General features: G+C 38.3%; 1 protein-coding gene across 9 annotated transcripts in view; it reads right to left on the bottom strand.

Annotated features, from left to right (window-relative positions):
- Positions 1-23,670, bottom strand: part of BCAS3 (BCAS3 microtubule associated cell migration factor) — a 571,522-nt gene that overhangs the window by 239,962 nt on the left and 307,890 nt on the right. The window contains exon 24 of one of the 9 annotated variants that reach the window (XM_073797383.1): positions 840-2,772. The exons of the other annotated variants lie outside the window; for them this stretch is intronic. Coding sequence (XP_073653484.1) covers positions 2,735-2,772 — 38 coding nt within the window. The 3' untranslated portion in view covers positions 840-2,734. Of the gene's footprint in view, positions 1-839; positions 2,773-23,670 lie in introns of those variants that run through there. 9 annotated transcript variants of the gene reach the window in all.

The raw sequence follows: 23,670 nt of genomic DNA on the forward strand, positions 1-23,670 counted from the left end.
TCTATATTTCTTCTTAGGGTTATTCCTAAGTACTTTATGTTTTCTGGTATTATTATGAGTACATTTTTTAAAGAATTAGATTACTTAATTAGTTTTCACTGTTTTACAGAAAGAGTATGGATGTTTTACATATGAACCAAGTATCTGATCAGTGTAATAAGTTCATTAAAACTTGATGCTCTTGAATTCTCTGTCAAAAAAAATTATATTGTCTGAAAACATAATTCAAAATCAATCTGTAAATGATTTTGTAACTATATCTCTTCCTTATGTTTTATATATTACTGCATTGTCTGGAATTTTCAGAGTAATTATATAAAAATGGTCATGGCATGATTGCCTTTTTCATGATTTTAGAAGGAATGCCGATAATATTCCACATTAAATATGATGCTGCTGTTTGGTTTAAGATTTGGTTTACGATTCCTTATTATTTACAGAATTTACCTCTCTATTCCTAGTTATCTCAAGAGTAAATCTCATAAATAACTGCTGAATTTTATCAAATGCTCTTTCCGCAACTAGTGAGATTATTATGTTCTCTTATTGGACCAATTAATATTATATATTACAACAACAGATTTTTTAATATGGGAATAAATAATATTTGGTCATTGCAGATGACTCTTTTATCGTAGTGTTCAATTTTTTTTTTTTTTTTTTTTTGCGGTAGGCGGGCCTCTCACTGTTGTGGCCTCTCCCGTTGCGGAGCACAGGCTCCGGACGCGCAGGCTCAGCGGCCATGGCTCACGGGCCCAGCCGCTCCGTGGCATGTGGGATCTTCCCGGACCGGGGCACGAACCCGTGTCCCCTGCATTGGCAGGCGGACTCTCAACCACTGCGCCACCAGGGAAGCCCCGTAATGTTCAATTTGGTTGGTTGGTATTTTACTTGATATTTATGAATCTAAATTCAAATGTAAGAATGATGCTTAGTTCTCTTTATTTTAATGCTATGTTTGTTAGGTTTTACTCATTCATTTTTAAAATGCTCTCTTATAGGGGATTAGAAAACTCCTGTCCTCAATAGGTGTTAAAAAGTTCCTGAATGCTAATGCTACTTATTATGAAATAGGAAAAGGCAAGAGGCCACAGTCTACAAGCACAAAGATGAGATAATGGCTTCCACATCACTTAACTGTCAGCCTTCCTTAGTGTGAAGTGTTGTATCTAGAGACTCCCAACCAAGCAACTGTTTAAAAATATTAAAGTAATTGACAAACAAAAGAGCTGTCAACTTTTTGGAAGATAACTTAAAAACTTTTTTTTTTTGGCAAGGTCACTAAGGAATAAGAAACGAGAAAGCCAGATTAGAAACAAACAATATTCATTTCAAATTGTAGCACCAAAATCTTGAGAAGTTAGTGCTGATTTTGGTAAATGTTACTGAACATTTCTATAACTCACTGGAGTCCTTAGTACTAGTTTGCTACAGTTTATGATAGAATCTACATAGTGACCTGGAGAAAGGATAGGTTCTTTATTTTATAAGGTGCATTACATCCCTGAGTAATGACATTTCAATTGCAAGATATTCAGAACACAAAGGAACTAAATGGAGGCAGTAAGTCAAGTCACCTACCATATGAGAGACAACAGTAGCTTATTGAGCTATGTGCTCATCTCTGCCTCTCTCTGTAGAGAAGCCTAAGTTTGAGGTCTCTGCAGATTTACTAGTAAGGTCTTTAGCAGAGAAGAGATTGGTCTACAAATTCTATTTGTAAATGAATGAAGCCAGGTAAAAGAGATGGAGGGGAAGCAAAGCTGTGCTCCTACTTAGCAAGACTCAAGATTCCAAAGCCCATTTCATATTCAGTCAAGGCATATTCTATGTCCATCAATGTTTCAGTGTTTTTCCCTCCCAGATTTTTGCAACATGTTTCAAAAAGAGAAACAATGTTGACAAATTTTAGTTTAATGTACATGAAATGTCTAGCTTGGCTTTAAACTTGTGTCATATTGAACATGATGCTCTAAAAATACTGGTAAAGTAAAAGCAAGCAAGGAAGAAATGAAAAATTCAAATGTACCTACCATTACAGTATGGTCTTCAAAGTCTAAAATATTTACTGCAGAGGAAAAGCTTATTGACTCCTGATACTGACCAAATCGGGGACAAATTGTTCACATAAGATATATTTTCATACACATACAGACAGAAAAATGCATGTATATTTTTGCTGAAAGATTTGAGTAAATTGCACAAACTGATTCCACTTAGTGGAAAATAGAGTAGATGTATGTTTCTCTACCTAAGTACAACTAAAAACCCTGGACATTAATTACAGCTGACCCTTGAATAACAGGAGTTTGAACTGGGTGGGTCCACTTACAGAGGAATTTTTTTTTCAACAATAAATACTATAATACTACGCAATCTGCTATGCAAAACCATGGGCATTAATTGCAGCTGACCCTTGAATAACATGGGCTTCAATTAGGTGGGTCCACTTATACGGGGATTTTTTTTTTCAACAGTAACTACTACAATACTATGCAACTTGCAGATGCAGAACCGGAACCGGGGGTATGGAGGGCCAATTTTAAGTCATACATGGATTTCCGACTCCGCAGAGAGTAAGCACCCCTAATGCCCACGATGTTCAATGGTCAGTTGTACGTACAAAATAAACATAAGACTCTGGAGGGTGAAGAAGAGGCGGCAGGACAGCTAGGATCTTCAGGACACGAAGAATAACACAAGGAACGTGAGGTCCTTGGGGTTTGTTTTTGCCTCAAATATCCCAGCTTTGGAGGTGAAGAGGCCAGCAACCTGAAAATGCCAATGGAAAAGGACAAAAAGAAGTCTGAACAAAAGCCTGATCTCTCTAGCCAAAGGAATAGGAAAGGGGCAGCCTTGCAAGGAAGAGACTTTTAGAAAATAACTGCTTTACTCTAGACAAACACCCAAGGAAAAAACTGTGGCTCCACCACCACCCATGCCAGCAAAAGCCAAGTGGGGAGGCTGGACTTCCGCCCTCCTGAGACTATAACGAGATGCCCAACACCCAACTGAGGCGGTGCCAGAAAAGGCTAAGTAGGTTGTCAGGACTTGAATTCCTTCCAGCCATTAACCAGAACTAGCCCCCAATCCATGCAGTGGTGGTACAGAACAAACAGGGAACTTGGACTGCCCTCACTCGCTGCTCCCAGCAGTAGAGAGGCGCCCCTGCTCCTTCCCACTCGTGAGCTGTGAGTACAGGCCTAGAAGAGGGTCAGGAGGACTTCTGTCATCATTCAGCAGTAATGAAGCCACATGGTGAGCTGAACTACCATTTCTGCCCAATAGTCCCCTGACCTTGAAGAGTAACGTTGGCCAAGCAAGACTTCTACCTCCACTTGGCAGAGCGAGGCGCAGTGCTCAACTTCCCCTGCCACGGTGGTGTCAAGAAACCAGTTAAAACAAAAGCTTTAAATAAGATCCAAATCTTAGGAAAATGCCTAGGTTCAAACTGAAAATCACCGGACATACGAAGAACCTGGAAGATGTCAAACTGAATGAAAAAAAGACAATCAATAGACACTAACACCAAGATGACCAAGATGTTTAAATTATCTGTGAAAGGTTTTTCAAATGCCGTGATAAAAATGTTTCAAAGAGCACCTAAGAACATGCTAGAAACAAATGTAAAAATAGAAAGCTTCAGCAAAGAAAAAGAAACTCTCAGCAAAGAATTAGAAGATGTAAAGAAAAATCAAATGGAAATTCTGTAACTTCAACATACAATAAAATCAAAAGTTCAGTGGATAGATTCAATAGCAGAATGGAGGGACAGTAAAAAAGAATCAGTAAACTGTAAAAGAACAGTAGAAATTACCCAATCTGACAAAGACAGGAAAAACAGACTGAAAAATTAACAGAATCCCAGGGATTTGTGGGATTATTTTAAAAGATCTAACATGTGGGTCATAATGGGCCCAGAAGGGAAAGGGAAAGGAGATGGGGCTGGAAAAGTATTTGAAAAAACAATGGCTGAAAACTAACTAAATTTTGCAAGAGACATAAATCTACAAAATAAAGAAGCTGGGTGAACCCATAACAGGACACTCTCAAAGACACCCATGAAAAGACATATCATAATGCAACTTCTGAAAACTGAAGACAGAAAGATACCTGAAGGCAGACAGAGAAAAGTGACAGTTTACCTATAGGGGAAACACACCTCAAATGATAGCAGATTCCTCATCAAAAATACACAGAGGCTGGAAGAAATGGACACGGTATTTTTTTGAGTATTGAAAGAAAAGAACTGTCAACCCTGAATCCTGTACCCAGAGAAAATATATTTCATGAATGAAGGGGAAATCCAGACTTTCTCAGATGAACAAAAACAAAGAGAATTTGTTGTCAGCAGACTTACTCTAAAAGAATGGCTAAAGGAAGTTCTCCTAACAGAAAGAAAACAATAAAAGAAGGAACTTTAGAACATTGGATGGAAGAAAAAACATAGTAAACAAAAATATGAGTAAATATAATAGGTTGCGCTTCTCCTCTTGAGTTTTCTATATTATGTTTAAGAGTTGAAGAAAAAAGTAACACTCATGGATGTGGCTCTAAATATATAAGATAATTATATTACAAATAGGGAGTGTAAAGGGACATAAAGGGAGGAAAGGCTTCACTCAATCTGGTAAAATGACACCAGTAGACTGTGATAAGTTATGCATAGTTAAGGTAATACACCTACAGCAACCACTAATAAAGCTATATAAAGTGGTATAATAAAAACAGGAAGGCAAGGGAAAGAAAACAAAAAACAAACAAACAAAAACAGAATAGAGAATAAAAAATAAAAGAGCAGACTTATGCCCTAACATATAAATAATTACATTCAATATAAATTGTCCACAAACATGAAATAAAAGACAGAGGTTGGCAGAGAGAATTAAAAACATAAACTGTATGCTGTCTATAAGAAACTCATTGTAAGACATAATGATATACACAGACTGAAAGTAAAATTTGGAAAAAGGTATATGATCTTAAAATCAATGAGAACAGGAAAACTCCAGAAGGTAACAATGAATGGCTAATTAACATTTTCTCAAAGTCCAACATCAAAAGTAATCAAATGAGTATAAGTTAAACTTACTTCCCCCCCCCCCCCAAAATAGAATGTGTTTACTTTTGATCTTTTAAGCATTAAATCATTTTTTAAAACTGAGGTGGTCAAAAGGTACAAACCTCCAGTTATAAGATAAATACGTACTACAGATATAATGCACAACATAATTAATATAAGTAACACTGCTGTATGTTATGTATGAAAGTTGTTAAGAGAGTAAATCCTAAGACTTCTCATCACAAGGAAAAACATTTTTTTTTCATTTTCTTCTATTTTGTATCTATATGAGATGATGGATGTTCACTAAACATATTATGATAATCATTTCATGTAAGTCAATTATGCTGTACACCTTAAGCCTATACAGTGCTGCATGTCAATGATATCTCAATAAAATGAGAAGAAAAAATATTTTAATTGAAATATAATTGACATATAACATTACTTTCAGATGTACAACATAATGTTTTGATATATGTATATATTGGGAAATGATCACAATAGTCTAGTTAACATCCAACACCAACTTATAGTTACAATTTTTTTCTATGATGAGAACTTGTAAGATCTACTCTCTCAGCAACTTTCAAATACACAATGTAGTATTTTAACTATAGCCACCATGTTTTAACATTCCCAAGCCTCACTTATTTTTAAATTAGAATTTTGTACCTTTTGACCACCTTCACCCATTTCATCCATTTCCCTCCATCTATCAATACATCCCCCCACCAGCAACCACCAGCCTGTTACCTGCATGTATGAGTTTTTGTTATTGTTTTTGTTTTTACTTAGATTCCACTTATAAAGTAAGGTCATATGGTATTTGTCTTTCTCTGTCTGACTGGCATAATACCCTCAAGGTCTATCCATGTTGTCACAAGGGGCAGGATTTTCTTCTTTTTATGTCTGAATATTACAGTGTGTGTGTGTGTGTGTGTGTGTGTGTGTGTGTGTGTGTGTGTGTGTGTATCATATTTTCTTTATCCATTTATCCATCAACAGACACTTAGGTTGTATACATGTCTTGCCTACTGTAAATAATTCTGCAATGAACATGGGGATGCAGATATCTTTGTGAGTTAATGTGTTCCCCAGAGTGGACATTGCTGGATCATATGGCAGTTCTATTTTTAATTTTTTGAGGAACCTCCATACTGTTTTCCATAGTAGCTGCACCAGCTTACACTCCGTAATCCTAGTTTACAGTACACAAGGATTCCCTTTTCTCCACATTCTTGCCAACACTTGTTATCTCTTGTCTTTTTCATGACAGCCATTCTAACAGGCGTGAGATGATATCTCATTGTGCTTTTGATTTGTATTTCCCTGATAATTAGTGTGCTGAGCATATTTTCATGTACCTATTGGCCATTTGTATGTATTCTATGGGATTTCTCTTCAGATCCTCTGCCCATTTTTTAATCAGACATTTTTTTCTATTGAGTTGTATGAGATCTTTATATATTTTGGATATTATTCCTTATCAGATACATGATTTGCAAATACTTTCTCTCATTCTGCAGGATACCTGTCTTTTGTGGGGGGGTGGGGGGGAGGGTTCTTTTGCTGTATAGAAACTTTTTAGTTTGATGTAGTCCCACTTGTTTGTTTTGCTTTTGTTGCCTTTGCTTTTGGTATCAAATAAAAAACCCAGTGTCAAGGAGCTTACCACCTATGTATTCATGAGTTCAGGTCTCATTCTGAGGTCTTTAAACCATTCTCAGTTGATTTTTGTGCATAGGATAAGATAGTGGTCCATATTCTTGGCTTCTTTGTTGTAAATTAATTGACCATATATGCGAGGGTTTATTTCTAGGCTATCTATTCTGTTCCATTGATCTATTTTTTATGTCAATACTATATTTTTTTGATTACTATAGCTCTGTAATATAGTTTGAAATCAGGAAGCATGGTGCCTCCAACTTTGTTCTCCTTTCTCAAGATTGCTTTTGCTATTTGGGGCCTCTTGCAGCTCCATACAGATTTTAAGATTGTTCTCTTTCTGTGAAAAATGCCATTGGAATTTTGATAGGGATTTCATTAAATCTGTAGATTGCTTTTGGTAGTATGGACATTTTAACAATATTAAATCTTCCAATCCATGATCATGGTATATCTTTCCATTTATAGGCACACCTCGTTTTATTGTACTTCACTTTATTGCACTTTGAAGATACTTTATTGCACTTTGAAGATACTGCATTTTTTACAAATTGAAGGTTTCTGGCAAACCTGTGTCAAGCAAGTTTACCAGCACAATTTTTCCAATAGCATTTGCTCCCTTCATATCTCTGTGTCACATTTTAATAATTCTCACATTATTTTAAACTCTTCACCAGCAAAAAGATTACTATTCCTTGAAGGCTCAGGTGAGGGTTAGCATTTTTTAGCAATACTTAAAAATTAAGGTACATACATTGTTTTTTTGGACATAATGTTAGTGCACACTTAACAGACTACAGTATATTGTAAACATAACTTTTATATGTACTAGGAAACCAAAAAGCTCATGTGAAACACTTTATTTTGATATTCACTTTATTGCAGTGGTCTGGAACTGAAGAAGGTATGCCTGTATTTATGTCTTCTTCAGTTTCTTTCATCAATGTCTTAAGGTTTTCAGTGTACAGGTCTTTCACCTCCCTGACTAAATTTATACTTAGGTATTTCATTCTTTTTCATTTAATTTTAAGTGGGATTGTTTTATTAATTTCTCTTCTGATAGTTCAGTATAGTGTATGTAGTATATAGAAATGCAACTGATTTTTGTACGCTGCAACTTTACTGAATTTGTTTATTAATTCTCACAGTGTTTTGGTGGAGTTTTTAGAGCTTTCTATATATAATGTCATGTCATCTGTAAATAGTGACAGTTTTGCTTCTTCATTTCCAATTTGGATGCTTTTTATTTCTTTGCCTTGCCTAATAAATGGCAAGAGTGGGCATCCTTGTCTTATTCCTGACCTTGGAAGAAAATCTTTCAGCTTTTCACCATGTTGTTAGCTGTGGGCTTGTCATATATGGGCTTTATTAGGTTGAGGTATGTTCCCTGTATACCTCCTTTGTTGAGAGTTTTTATCATAAATGAATGTTGAATTTTGTCAAATGCTTTTTCTGCATCTATTGAGATGATCATATGATTTTTATCCTTCATTCTGTTAATGTGGTGTACCATACTGATTAATTTGTAGATGTTGACTCATCCTAGCATCCCTGGAATAAATCCCACTTAATCATGGTGGGTGCTCCTTTTTGTGTACTATTGAATTTGGTTTGCTAAATTTTGTTAAGGATCTCTACCTCTTGTTCATTAGGGATACTGGCCTGATTTTCTTTTCCTGTTGTGTCCTTGACTGGCTTTGGTATCAGGATAATGCTGACATCATGAAATGAGTTTAGAAGGGTTCTCTCTGCTTCTGTTTTTTGGAATGGTTGAAAAGTATTGGTATTAATTCTTCTTTAAGTGTTTGGAAACATATAAACCAAAGATCTCTATATAGGAATTTTATTTATTCTTAATTAGTAGGGCAAAAAAAAATTAGAAATCGAAAAGTTTAAGGATAGAAGACTAGACAAATAAATGATTCAGAGAATATAACCATTAAAATATCTATGCCTTGAAAAATATTTAATGATGTGAAGGAAATATGCTGATGATAATAAATGAGGTAAGTTACAAAATATCATTTAATATTTTGTCAATTTAAAAAATATTACAGTTTTTAAATTTTATTCTTAATACTTTTCTGTATTTCCAAAAATTTCTAAGTCTAGGACAAAATAAAACACCAAATGAACTCAACCAAGCTTCCCTCATCTCCTTTCTTTCCCAAAGCGGACCACTACTAAAGCTCTTCCATCTTCCTTGTTTTTTCTTTTCTCCCCAACACTGAAAGCAGGAAGTATAAGAATTCTGTAAGTTTTTCCTCTAGTGTCAGCATAAGCATGGCTTTTCATGGGTCTGGTTTTCTAGCCACACTCAACTTTTACTGAAAACCTCACAAACGAAACTAGGTTCATCCTAAGTTTTTGTGTGATCATTTGGTTTAAAGAAATTAAAGGTCTGAGGAAAGGAAAGTCCAGGTTTTTGGGTAAACCACGTCGGTGGAAAACTGGGCTGGTGCAAGGCAGTTTTCAAAGTGCCATGCCCTGTGGCAGCATAGTTTTCAATAAACGTAAGTAGGAAATATTTAAATAGCACCCAATTTACATTTTAGTCTCATAAAGAGAGAGGGTTGAAAGAGTAGAGGTGCAGATATAGCTCCAATAAAAGCCCTAGCTGAGCCAAGAGCAGGGAGGAAACCCATGGAGGCTGCCTGGAGTTTGTGTTATTCAACTTGTGATGATAAATGATTCACAACTTTTCATCTTCTCAGCTATGTCTAGGTTTATGATAATCTGGTAGCCTACTGAAGGACACTGCTTGCTTTGGACAGGAAATCCTTAAGTTTCTTCAGTGGTTCCTTGTAGAACCATCAGAAGCTAAGATTCACTGGCTCACATTTAAGAATGCTCAGGTCCAGGTATGGGCAAAGCTACTCTGATAAGCAAAACTTAAGATAAAAGTTTTAAGTATTGGGCTTCCCTGGTGGCGCAGCGGTTAAGAACCCGCCTGCCAATGCAGGGGACATGGGTTTCAGCCCGGGTCCGGGAAGATCTCCACATGCTGCGGAGCAACTAAGCCCATGCACCACAACTACTGAGCCTGCACTCTAGAGCCTGCGAGCCACAGCTACTGAGCCTGCGTGCCACAACTACTGAAGCCCGCGTGCCTAGAGCCTGTGCTCCTCGACAAGAGAAGCCACTGCAATGAGAAGCCCGTGCACAGCAATGAAGAGTAGCCCCCGCTCGCTGCAACTAGAGAAAGCCCGTATGCAGCAACAAAGACCCAACACAGGGACTTCCCTGGTGGCACAGTGGTTAAGAATCCGCCTGCCAATGCAGGGGACACAGGTTCGAGCCCTGGCCCAGGAAGATCCCACATGCCACAGAGCAACTAAGCCCGTGCACCACAACTACTGAGCCTGCACTCTAGAGCCCGCGAGCCACAACTACTGAAGCTCGCGTGCTGCAACTACTGAAGCCCGTGTGCCGCAACTACTGAAGCCCGCGTGCCTAGAGCCCGTGCTCCGCAACAAGAGAAGCCACAGCAATGAGAAGCCCACACACCGTAATGAAGAGTAGCCCCCGCTCACCGCAACTAGAGAAAGCCCGTGTGCAGCAACGAAGACCCCATGCAGCTAAAAAATTTAAAAATTAATAAATAAATAAATTTATAGAATAAAAAAAAGACCCAACACAGCCAAATATAAGTAAATAAGTTTATTTTAAAAAAAGTTGCAAGCCTCAGAAGAGGCACACACTTAAAAAAAAAAGTTTTAAGTATTATTTTTATGAAGAGGGCAAACATTTTTCATTACAATGAAACCCTCAGATACCCAGCAAAAATGAAGATGCTTAAATAAAGTCCTGTAAGGAAGGAGGGCTGGAGAGGGGCAATGCAGAGAATCTCTTACAAGGTGACATATAACAGATAATTTGGATTTCAAGGTGCTGACATGGATCCTAAGTAAATGAGACTGCTATTTGATCCAATAAATGATGAAATGCAAGATTAAAATAACAGCAGGAAAGTGTGTCTTGCTTGCTCCTTGGTAAATGATTTGTCTCCTAGAAGACTGGAATTATGCTTCAAGCTCTTGGCATCTCTACCAACATGAGTGTGTGGGTGGGGAGGTGGAGTGGGAGAGAGGACATCAAGCCCACCCAACTCCTGGAAATTTTAAAGAAAAGACAAAACTTTCCAAGAGTAATAGTCATTTTGGTAAGTGAAACCATTTGTAACTTTAGAGGAGTTTTTTCTTTCCCTCCAACATCATAAAAAAAAAATCCACACTGTGCTGTAATAGGCTATAAAGCTTTGGTTTAAAGAAGGGTCAACAAGAGCTAAAACCACTAATGTCATACTTGAAGAAGGAAGAGTGGAGGGCAGTGATGCCTCAACACTTTCATGATCCCAATGAAAAGTCTCACCGAGGTTAAAAACTATCTGCCAAATTTATGCCAAGGACAAATTTTACAGCCAAGCTAAATTCTTCTGTGCATATAAGGAGTGTTATAAAAAGAATGAACTATTCAGCATCCCTGGGAGAGACTTGCATTTAGAGAAAAAAAGGGGGGGCGGGATTATCAAAACAAGAAGATAGAACCTAGGAGGGAGAAACTGAAACACAAGACAAACTGAAACAGAGACATAGGGAAAAAAGAGTGAAAGGGAGACAATGACAGATCAGGACAGAGCCAAAAACGTTTAGGAGAGTGACTTCTCCTCTGGCAAACAGAACGGCTCCGTGTCTTCATCTTCTGTAGGCAGAACAAAATGTATTCACATGCAAAAACTAATATGACCAAAGTCAAATCCAACTGGGCAGAATTATTTTAAGGAGATGAAGAGGCTTGAGGAGGTAACTTGCATTCTGTTGTTCCCACCAAAAACCCCATGAAATGGTTAATTTCAGTTCACTATTGAAGTCAACATCTTCCCTATTTGGCCACGGTGATGAATACCTTTCCCTTAAAGGACTGTCAGAGCTGCCTCAGAATACTGCAAATGTATCCAAACAGTATAGCATCACAGATTTTAGAATCAGAAGGGTCTTTGTGAACATCTAATCAAACAAACTTATGGTAGGAATCAACTGAGGATCAGGAAAAGAATTGTCACACTGTCACATCTAAACCTGGAAGACGTGGATGAGGGAGAAGGAGGGGGTGGGAGAATAATTTCTAGGATTAAGACCTAAAATATCAGAATCTCATCTATTGTTATTGGAACATATCCTCCAAGAAACTCATATATTAGTTAAGAAGGCAAGCTCTTTTATAAATCAACTATACTTCAATTAAAAAAAAACAGGGGAGGAGTCAAGATGGCAGTATGGGAAGACACAGAGTTAGCATCTCCCCACAACTAGGGTACCTGCAGGCTACTGGTGGGGGACTCTGACCCCAAAGGAGACGGTAGGAACCCTAGAGTGAACCGGTGGGACGCAGGGAGACCGAGGGGGGAGGAGAAGTGGAGGTCAGACAAGACTGGCACCCTGCTGAGCTCCCAGGCCGGTCCCCTGCCCTCCAAGGCACCCCATTCCCCACCATCAGCTGCATTGGTCCTGGGGGCATAGGAGGGAGGCCCGGGAGATCAGGAGAGGCAGGCAGGAGAGGCCCTCCCAGACCACAGACTGGAGGAGCAGGAGAGGAGAAGAGGGCATTTGCCGTGTCCACTCGATCCCAGGAAGCCTGCTGGGCTCCCAGGTGAGGTCCTGTGCCCTCTGAGACCACGGATGGGGGGCATGCCTGGGCCCCTTCTGTTCCTTGATCCTACACCCCACCCCCCCGCAGACCCTAGGGCCTTTTCCAGTCCTGTGGGTCCTGAGCATTGGACCCTCCCACTGCCCAAACCTCACCATTGCTTAGGCCCCGTCCTCCACAGTCAAGGCCTTCCCCCGCTCCGCCCCCCCGCTTTTTTTCCCCTCCTCCTCTTTTTCACTACTGTGGTACTGATGCACCTTCCGGTTGTTGATTCATATATATATATATTTTTTTATTATTTATTAATTAATTAATTTATTTATTTTTGGCTGTGTTGGGTCTTCGTTTCTGTGTGAGGGCTTTCTCTAGTTGTGGCGAGCAGGGCCCACTCTTCATCGTGGTGCGCGGGCCTCTCACTGTCGCGGCCTCTCTTGTTGCGGAGCACAGGCTCCAGATGTGCAGGCTCAGTAGTTGTGGCTCACGGGCCTAGGTGCTCCGTGGCATGTGGGATCTTCCCAGACCAGGGCTCAGACCCATGTCTCCTGTACTGGCAGGCAGATTCTCAACCACTGCGCCACCAGGGAAGCCCCCCGTCTATATATTTATTTTTTACATTCTTTCTAAAATATCTGTTAGTTTCCAAGTTTAATTTTATTTTTTACTTTGTTATTGTTCTCCCTTTTTTTTTTGCTGCCCCACGCAGCTTGTGGGATCTTGATTCGCAAGCCTGGGTCGGGGGGAAGCTCCTGCAGTGGGAGCTCCAAGTCCAAACCACTGGACTAACAGAGAGGCTCAGACCCCAGGGAACATTCATCAGAGTGAGGTCTCACAGAGTTCCTCATCTCAGCACCAAGACCCAGCTCTACCCAACAGCCTACAAACTCCAGTGCTGGAAGCCTCAGGCCAAACAACCAGTAACACCAGAACACAATGCCACTCATAAAAAAACAAAAATGAGACACCAAAAAACTATGTCACAGATGAAGGAGCAAGGTAAAAACCTACAAGACCAAATAAATGAAGAGGAAATAGGCAATCTACCTGAAAAAGAATTCAGAGTAATGATAGTGAAGATGATCCAGAATCTCGGAAATAGAACGGAAGCACAGATTGAGAAAATACAAGAAATGTTTAACAAAGATCTAGAAGAACTAAAGAACAAACAAACAAAGATGAACAACGCATCTGAAATGAAAAATACACTAGAAGGAAACAATAACAGAATAATGGAGGCAGAAGAACGAATAAGTGAGCTGGAAGACAAAATGGTGGAAACAACTGCCAAGGAGCAGAATAAAGAAAGAAGAATGAAAAGAATTGAAGACAATCTCAGAGACCTCTGGGACAACACTAAAGGCACTAACATTCGAATTATAGGGGTCCCAGAAGAAGAAAGAAAAAGAAAGGATCTGAGAAAATATATGAAGAGATTATAGTGGAAAACTTCCCTAACATGGGAAAAGAGATAGTCACCCAGGTCCAGGAAGCACAGAGAGTTCCATACAGGATAAACCCTAAGAAAAACACAACAAGGCTCATGTTAATCAAACTAACAAAAATTAAATTCAAAGAAAAATTATTAAAAGCAGCAAGGGAAAAACAAAAAATAACATACAAGGAATCCCCATAAGGTTATCAGCTGATTTTTCAGTGGAAACTCTGCAGGACAAAAGGGAGTGGCAGGATACACTTAAAGTGATGAAAGAGAAAAACCTACAATCAAGATTACTCTACCCAGCAAGGATCGCATTCAAATTCGATGGAGAAGTCAAAAGCTTTTCAGACAAACAAAAGCTAAGAGAATTCAGAAACACCAAACCAGCTTTACAATACATGCTAAAGAAACTTCTCTAAGCAGAAAACACAACAGAAGAAAAAGACACACAAAAACAAACCCAAAACAATTAAGAAAATAGTCATAGGAACATAGATATCAATAACAACCTTGAATGTAAATGGCTTAAATGCTCCAACCAAAAGACACGAACTGGCTGAATGGATACAAAAACAAGACCCATATATATGCTGTCTACAAGAGACCCACTTCAGAACTAGGGACACGTACAGACTGAAAGTGAAGGGATGAAAAAAATTATTCCATGCAAATGGAAATCAAAAGAAAGCTGGAGTAGCAACACTTGCATCAGATAAAACAGACTTTAAAATAAAGACTGTTACAAGAGATAAGGAGGGACACTACATAATGACCAAAGGATCAATCCAAGAAGAAGATATAACAATTATAAATGTTTATGCACCCAACACAGGAGCACCTCAACACATAAGGCAAATGCTAACAACCATGAAAGGAGAAATCGACAGTAACCCAATAATACTAGGGGACTTTAACACACCACTTGCACCAATGGACAGATCAACCAAACAGAAAATAAATAAGGAAACACAAGCTTTAAATGACACAATAGACCAGATAGAGATCTAATTGGTATTTATAGAACATTCCACCCAAAAGTGGCAGAATACACTTTCTTCTCAAGTGCACATGGAACATTCTCCTGGATAGATCACATCTTGGGTCATAAATCAAGCCTCGGAAAATTTAAGAAAATTGAAATCGCATCAAGCATCCTTTCTGACCACAATGCTATGAGATTGGAAATTAATTACAGGAAAAAAAACTGTAAAAGAAAAAAAACAACCCAAATACATAGAGGCTAAACAGTGTGCTACTAAATAATGAAGAGATCACTGAAGAAAACAAAGAAGAAATAAAAAAATACACAGAAACAAATGACAACAAAAACATGATGACTTTAAAACCCTATGGGATGCAGCAAAAGCAGTTCTAAGAGGGAAGTTTATAGCAATTCAATTGCATCTCAAGAAACAAGAAAAATCTCAAGTAAACAATCTGACCCTACACTTAAAACAACTAGAGAAAGAAGAACAAAGAAAACCCAAAGTCAGTGGAAGGAAAGAAATCATAAAGATCAGAGCAGAAATAAATGAAATAGAAACAAAGAAAATAATAGCAAAGGTCAATAAAACTAAAAGCTGGCTCTTTGAGAAGATAAACAAAATTGACAAACACTTAGCCAGACTCCTCAAGAAAAGAGGGAGAGGATGCAAATCAATAAAATTAGAAATGAAAAAGGAGAAATCACAACCAACACTGCAGAAATACAAAGGATTACAAGAGACTACTACAAACAACTATATGCCAATAAAATGGACAACCACGAAGAAATGGACAAATTCCTGGAAAGGTGCAATTTTCCAAGACTGAACCAGAAAGAATTAGAAAATATAAACACACCTATCACAAGTAATGAAATTGAAACCGTAAGTAAAAATCTTCCAACAAACAAAAGTCCAGGACCGGATGGCTTCACAGGTGAGTTCTATCAAACATTTAGAGATGAGCTAACACGGATCCTTCTCAAACTCTTCCAAACAACAGCAGAGGGAGAAACACTCCCAAATTCATTCTACGAAGCCAACATCACGCTGATACCAAAACCAGAAAAGATATCACAAAAAAAGAAAATTATAGACCAACATCACTGATGAACATAGATGCAAAAATCCTGAACAAAACACTAGCACACAGAATCCACCAGCACATTAAAAGGATCATACACCACGATCAAGTGGGATTTATCCCAGGGATGCAAGGATTCTTCAATATATGCAAATCAATCAATATGATACACCACATTAACAAATTAAGAAATAAAAACCATATGATTATCTCAGTAGATGCAGAAAAAGCTTTTGACAAAATTCAACACTGATTTATGATAAAAACTCTCCACAAAATGGGCATAGAGGGAACCTACCTCAACATAATAAAGGCCATATATGACAAACCCACAGCAAGCATCATACTCAATGGTGAAAAACTGTGCATTTCCACTAGGATCAGGAACAAGACAAGGATGTCCACTCTCACCACTCTTATTCACCATAGTTTTGGAAGTCCTAGCCACGGCAATCAGAGAAGAAAAAGAAATAAAAGGAATACAAATTGGAAAAGAAGAAGTAAAACTGTCACTATTTGCCAATGACATGATGTTATACATAGAAAATTCTAAATATGCCACCAGAAAACTATTAGAACTAATCAGTGAATTTGGTAAGGTTGCAGGATACAACATTAATGCACACAAATCTCTGGCATTCCTATACACCAACAACGAAAAATCAGAAAGAGAAATTAAGGAAACACTCCCATTTACCCCGCAACAAAAAGAATAAAATACCTAGGAATAAACCTGCCTAAGGAGGCAAAAGACTTGTATTCAGAAAACTATAAAACACTGATGAAAGGAATCAAAGATGACATAAACAGATGGAGAAATATACCATGTTCTTGTTTTGGAAGAATCAATATTGTGAAAATGACTATACTACCCAAAGCAATCTATAGAAATCTACAGATTCAATGCCATCCCTATCAAACTACCAATGGCATCCTTCACAGATTTAGAAGAAAAAATTTTACAATTCGTATGGAAACACAAAAGACCCCAAATGGCCAAAGCAATCTTGAGAAAGAAAAATGGAGTTGGAGGAATCAGGCTCCCCAACTTCAAACTATACCACAAAACTACAGTAATCAAGACAGTATGGTACTGGCACAAAAACATAAATATAGATCAATGGTACAGGATAGAATGCCCAGAGATAAACCCACGCACATATGGGCATCTAATTTATGACAAAGGAGGCAAGAACATACAATGGAGAAAAGACAGCCTCTTCAGTAAGTGGTGTGGGGAAAACTGGACAGCTACCTGTAAAAGAATGAAATTAGAACACTACTTAACACCGTACACAAAAATAAACTCCAAATGGATTAAAGACTTAAATATAAGACCAGATACTATAAAACTTTTAGAGGAAAACATAGGAAAATCACTCTTTGACATAAACCACAGCAAGATCTTTTTTGACCCACCTCCTAGAGTAACAGAAATAAAAGCAAAAGTAAACAAATGGGACTTAAGTAAATTTAAAAGCTTTTGCACAGCAAAGGAAACCATAAACAAGACAAAAAGACAACCCTCAGAATGGGAGAAAATATTTGCAAGTGAAACAACAGAGGATTCCTCTCCAAAATATACAAACAGTTCATTGGGCTCAATATCAAAAAAACAAACAATCCAGTTAAAAAATGGGCAGAAGACCTAAATAGACATTTCACCAAGGAAGACACACAGTTGGCCAAGAGGCACATGAAAAGATGCTCAACATCACTAATTATTAGAGAAATTTAAATCAAAACCACAATGAGGCATCACCTCACACGGGTCAGAATGGCCATTATCAAAAAACCTAGAAACAATAAATGCTGGAAAGGTTGTGGTGAAAAGGCAACCCTCCTACACTGTTGGTGGGAATGTAAATTGATCCAACCACTATGGAAAACAGTATGGAGGTTCCTTAAAAAACTAAAAATAGAACTACCATATGACCAAGCAATCCCACTACTTGCATATACCCTGAGAAAATCATAATTCAAAATGAGACATGCACCACAATGTTCATTGCAGCACTATTTACAATAGCCAGGACGTGGAACCAACCTAAATGTCCATCGACAGATGAACAGATAAAGAAAGTGTGGCACATATATACAATGGAATATACTCAGCCATAAAAAGAAACAAAATTGAGTTATTTGTAGTGAGGTGGATGGACCTAGAGTCTGTCATACAGAGTGAAGTAGTCAGAAAGAGAAAAACAAATGCCGTATGCTAACACATATATATGGAGTAATAATTTTTAAAAAATGGTGGGCTTCCCTGGTGGCGCAGTGGTTGGGAGTCTGCCTGCCGATGCAGGGGACGCGGGTTTGTGCCCCGGTTCGGGAAGATCCCACTTGCCGCGGAGCGGCTGGGCCCATGAGCCATGGCCGCTGAGCCTGCGCGTCCGGAGCCTGTGCTCCGCAACGGGAGAGGCCACGACAGTGAGAGGCCCGCGTACCGCAAAAAAAAAAAAAAAAAAAAAAAAGGTACTGATGAACCTAGTTGCAGGGCAGTAATAAAGAGGTAGGCGTAGAGAATCGACTTGATGACATGGGGTGGGAGGGCGAAGCTGGGGCGAAGTGAGAGTAGCATCGACATATATACACTACTGAATGTAAAATAGTTGGCTGGTGGGAAGCAGCCGCATAGCACAGGGAGATCAGCTCGGTGCTTTGCGATGACCTAGAGGGGTGGGATAGGGAAGTTGGGAGGGAGAGTCAAGAGGGAGGGGATATGGGAACACGTGTATGCAGATGGCCGATTCGTTTTGTTGTGCAACAGAAAGTAACACAGTATTGTGAAGCAATTATAGTCCAATGTATTAAAAAAGAAAAAAAATAAGCTCCGGAATTAGACTACCAGGCCTCCAACCTGGCATCTACCACTTCTCTTTTTCGTCAGTTATAAAATAAGGACAATAGTATGATCATTCTCCATAGGGAGACTGAGGAATAAACATAATATACTAAAGAGCAAAACAAAAACATTGGGACGTAGTAAAAATTACCCCTCCTCCCCCTCCTGCTCCTCCTCTTACTGAAATAAAGTAACAAGGAGAGAACTAACATTTAATGAGTCCTTGTTATGTATCCAAACAGTGGCCAGAAGATATACAAATGTTACGCCTATTAATTCTCACAACAGTAGACAGGTATTTTCATACTATTCTTAAGGACAAAGAGACTGGAGGTAATAGAGCTGGCTGGCTACAGAAATGGAAATCAAACCTACATTTCATCACAAAGTTCATACACTACACACCTGTCTATCCCAAAAATGCATTTTAATAAATATCTGTGTAAAACATGTTCATGATAAAGAAATTCAGATGGCACTGTCAAAATGGGAAGTAGTATAGTGTCCACAATTTCTCTTGAGCCATAGCTCCTTATTCTGAAAAAAGGAAATTATAACAATATGTTTATCTCACAGGATTTCTGTGAAGAATACAGAAGGTAATGCATGTGAAACTCCTAGCACAGTATGTTAAGCAACGAACTGTTACCAAAAACCACTATTATTCATTATATATGGAATTTAATATGCAGCACAGAAACTATATGGGCTGCATGTAACTCAAGATTTAAGTAGAGATGTTAAATATCCTATTTATTTCCCTTTACTTCTATAACTTTCCTAGAATAGTGTAGTTTGGTTTTCTTCAGAAGTAAGGAAGTGCGTAATTCAAAATTATATTAATTTACATTGATTTTGATGATCACAACCTCAAAATAATTTTGTCTCAGCTAAGTACATCTACTAATTTACAGAGAGCTATTTTTGTGAATGTAAATGGTACTATATTCATTGAGATATTTTAGTAATTTTTTATTCTTAAAACCATATTATTAAAATTAAACCATAATGAACCACTGTTTATTCTTGACACCATAGTATTAAAGCAAACTACAGTGAAAATTCCACCATCAATAGCAGGAACTGATAGAAGTATCATCTTAGTACCTTTCAATTTATCAGTATTTCGATCATATTAATGAAACAGAAGGCAAAATTTAGTTACCATTTTGCACACGAAAATACAGAGGGATAGAATCGGTCAGTTTAAGACCCTGTAGTCCCTAAACATTAATGGACAAGAAAAGCAAAGCAAAAACATTTTTCTCTCTGGTATACTTTCATATCTGAGCTCTACTTTTTAAGTTTATTGAAAAGCCTAATATTATTATTCAGAATTTGACCAGTGTGGTACTTCTGAATGAACTATACTAAACAAACCAGAATAACTTTAACATGTAAAAACACAAGTCCAGTGGATGGGATCTGAACAGCTCTTAGCAAGTTTCAAAGCGACTAAAAACTCTTAAATCTTTATAGGAATAAATATTGTAGTGTGGAAAGGTCCATTGGGAACCTCCACTCATATGTTATGCCATGATAGAAGATCAAGGTGTCAGGTCCATTAGAACCAGAGGGGTTTTTTTGGCTTCTTTTATGCTTTTACCCATATTTTGAAAATGTAATTCACAATATTTCCAAGAGAAATATAATCACTCTGCCTCTCCCACCCCTCCCCCGCAAATACAGAATAAATTGTGAGTTTCAAACACTAGTATTCCTTTAGTTTGTGTTTTCCCACAAGTAGATGGGTAACGAAATGTGACCTTGGGCCATCACCATTCTTCAGTGAAAGCCTTTTTCAGCTTGAGAAAACATTACCTGATTGATGGTGGCTTTCCTAGCTGAAAATAAATGTTTACTGCTTGAAGGGTAAGAGTCTGTGAGCTGCAGGGATACCTAGGTGAGTCATGAGCACAACAGTCTTCAATCATCAAAACCTCATCAAAGAGGTTGGGCCAATGGCCTCTTAAAATAGAGGTGCCACTCAAAGAGTGGAGCTGCTGTATTTTGTGGTTTCTGTGATGTACACAGTCCATGTATAAGAAGTAAGTAAGGATAGTTCCTAGGTCAGACACCTACCCTGCTCCCTGCTGATTGTATGAACAAAATCAAGGTAGGCTATTGTGGCCGAGAATGGTATTCAATATCCTGGAGAAAGTAAAGATCGTACTGATTCATACTTTGCTCTATCACCTACTAACTAGGTAACAATACACAAGTTATTGAACACCCTTTAATCTCAGCTTCTTTATTTGTATAAATAAATAAACAATAATATCTTGTTGTTGATGGTAACCTGTCAAATTCTGGAAAATATGTCAGGTGTTAAGAAGAGCTTCATTTATGTTTTGCAAGAATACTGCACCTTCATGTTCTAAAAGGCTACAATGAAAAGAAAGTCTTCTTTTCACTTCTGTTCCCTAGCCATTCAGTTCCCCTCCTAGGAGGCAACTACTGTGCCCACTCAAATTCAAAAGTTTGGTTTCAATATTCCATGCTAAAACGCTGAATTCACTAAAATTTATTGAGTGCCTATTATGTGTCTGAATGATTCAGGGTGCTCCAGGGAGTTCAAAGATGAGCTCACAGTTTTGAAAGGGAAATGGTTCCCAACGAACTTTAATATGAGATGATAAACACAATAGTAAAAGTTTAAGAACAGAGGAGAAAGTAATTAATTTAATCAATGAGGTGGACTGGAAGAAAAAGTAAAATTAAGAACATGTTTCAAGGCAAATGAAAAGTTTCAGCCACCTCACCAACATTTTTCTAAAGTCTCTCTGGCGTAGGCCCTCTGATTCAGGAACTGGGAACCTACCACAGGGATAAAAACTCTGATTAGAGGTATTCACTTATGGCTCAAAATGTCTGACATAGGAAAAGTCAGCCTGACAGGAGAATTTCAAAGGGATTATTGTGGATGTTCTAAGTGTCCTCTTTAGGTAGAGAGAAGCAGAAGGGTGAAGGAGTCTTTTCTCTTCCCAATCATACAAACATTCTTTACTTGAAAACTATATAAACTCATCTAAAAAATGGATGACTAAGTGGAGAGTTCAAGTTTCAAGTGCATCTTTTGGTATTCTCTACAATCATAACACTGAGCATTTATAGTATAAATACCATCTCTCCAGTATTCTTAGAAACCAAAGTAAAACAGGTTTAAGACTCAAGATGGCGTGTTGCATAGGACTGCCTAGAACATAAGTACAAGCCACTGGACTGTAATGGCATTACCAAAATGGTAGCAATTCAAAACAAAACTTTTTCGTTTAATGGAATTTAGGTCAGATCCCTATATGCCAATATCCTGGGCCCATGTATAAGATGGGCTAGACTTAAAAGACAGTCCCAAATATCCACAACACCATTTCTGGAAGCTAGCCTAGTATGACCAGAAGACAAAAGCAAGTCCATTCCTTTCAGTGGATGTTTGTCAGGCTTGACAACAGATCCCAGGAAGCAGGAATTTGCCAATTATTGCTTTATGAAGATAACCTTCAAACACAAATTTCCATGCCAGCCTAATAAGACTAAAGCATGACTGAGTTGAGGGCCATAATTTCTTTATTTTTATTGTCCAGTTATGTAAAAGTATCAAAGGTGAGAAACATATCACTCACACATAATGCTGCTTTTAAAAAAAATGACACGAAAGATCATTTGAAACGCTCTACAAAATATTTCAACTGATTACACAGTTTACCAAGGACCCAAACAAAGGAATAGTGACCATAAACATAATAGCAACCTAATAACAACCTTAATAATGGACTCTAGGTCAAGATTACATATTCTAGGTTTAAGTGAGGTAATGTATACACAAAGATGTAACATTATTAAATTTAAAACATTCTGTGGTATATTTAAAGACTTAGGGACTTCCCTAGTGGTGCAGTGGTTAAGAATCTGCCTGCCAATGCAGGGGACACGGGTTCAATCCCTGGTCCGGGAAGATCCCACATGCCAAAGAGCAACTAAGCTCGTGCACCATGACTACTGAGCCTGCATTCTAGAGCCTGCGAGCCACAGTTACTGAGCCCATGTGCCACAACTACTGAAGCCCGTGTGCCTAGAGCCCGTGCTCTGCAACAAGAGAAGCCACTGCAATGAGAAGCCCCCGCTCGCTGCAACTAGAGAAAGCCCGCGCACAGCAACGAAGACCCAATGCAGCCAAAAATAAATTAATTAATTAAAAAAAAAAGACGTTTTATCAGAAATCAACAATGTGACAAATACTGATTATCTGCTCTGTGGCAGACACCAATACCAGGCATGTGGAAATACAAAGACAGCCCTTGTTTTCAAATAGCCCTCTATTACAAGGCATTACTTTTCCCCTCTTTTTCAAGGCATCCTACGCATAAGGTAATCTAATAATAACGCCAGCCAGAGATATCTTAAGCCAAGCAGTGACAGAGAAATCAGGATCCACATTGACTGTTAAATGCTTTTATAACTCCACTTCTACTATTTTCTCATGGCAAGTTAATCTCTATCACAATATACTTAAACACATTGGAACGTAAAGTAACTTAAGATTTGCTACCAGTGTCACAGCCTTCTACTCACTCCCACCCATGGATCATGGATGCCATAACATCTGCTTACCCAATTTCTTTTTTCAGCATACACTTAGCTTCAGGAAAAGATCAAACTCAAATGTGTTATTATTTAAGCTGCACTTCAAATCCAAGTATTTGTTTTGTTTTTTAATAAATTTATTTATTTATTTACTTTTTGGGGGGCTGTGTTGGGTCTTCGTTGCTGCGCGTGGGCTTTTTTTAGTTGCGGCGAGCAGGGGCTACTCTTCATTGCAGTGCACAGGCTTCTCATTGTGGTGGCTTCTCTTGTTGCGGATCGCGGGCTCTAGGTGCGCAGGCTTCAGTAGTTGTGGCACACAGCTCAGGAGTTGTGGCACACGGGCTTAGTTGCTCCACAGCATGT

Source organism: Tursiops truncatus, chromosome 20 (assembly GCF_011762595.2).
Source record: "Tursiops truncatus isolate mTurTru1 chromosome 20, mTurTru1.mat.Y, whole genome shotgun sequence".
Classification (NCBI taxonomy): Eukaryota; Metazoa; Chordata; class Mammalia; order Artiodactyla; family Delphinidae; genus Tursiops; species Tursiops truncatus.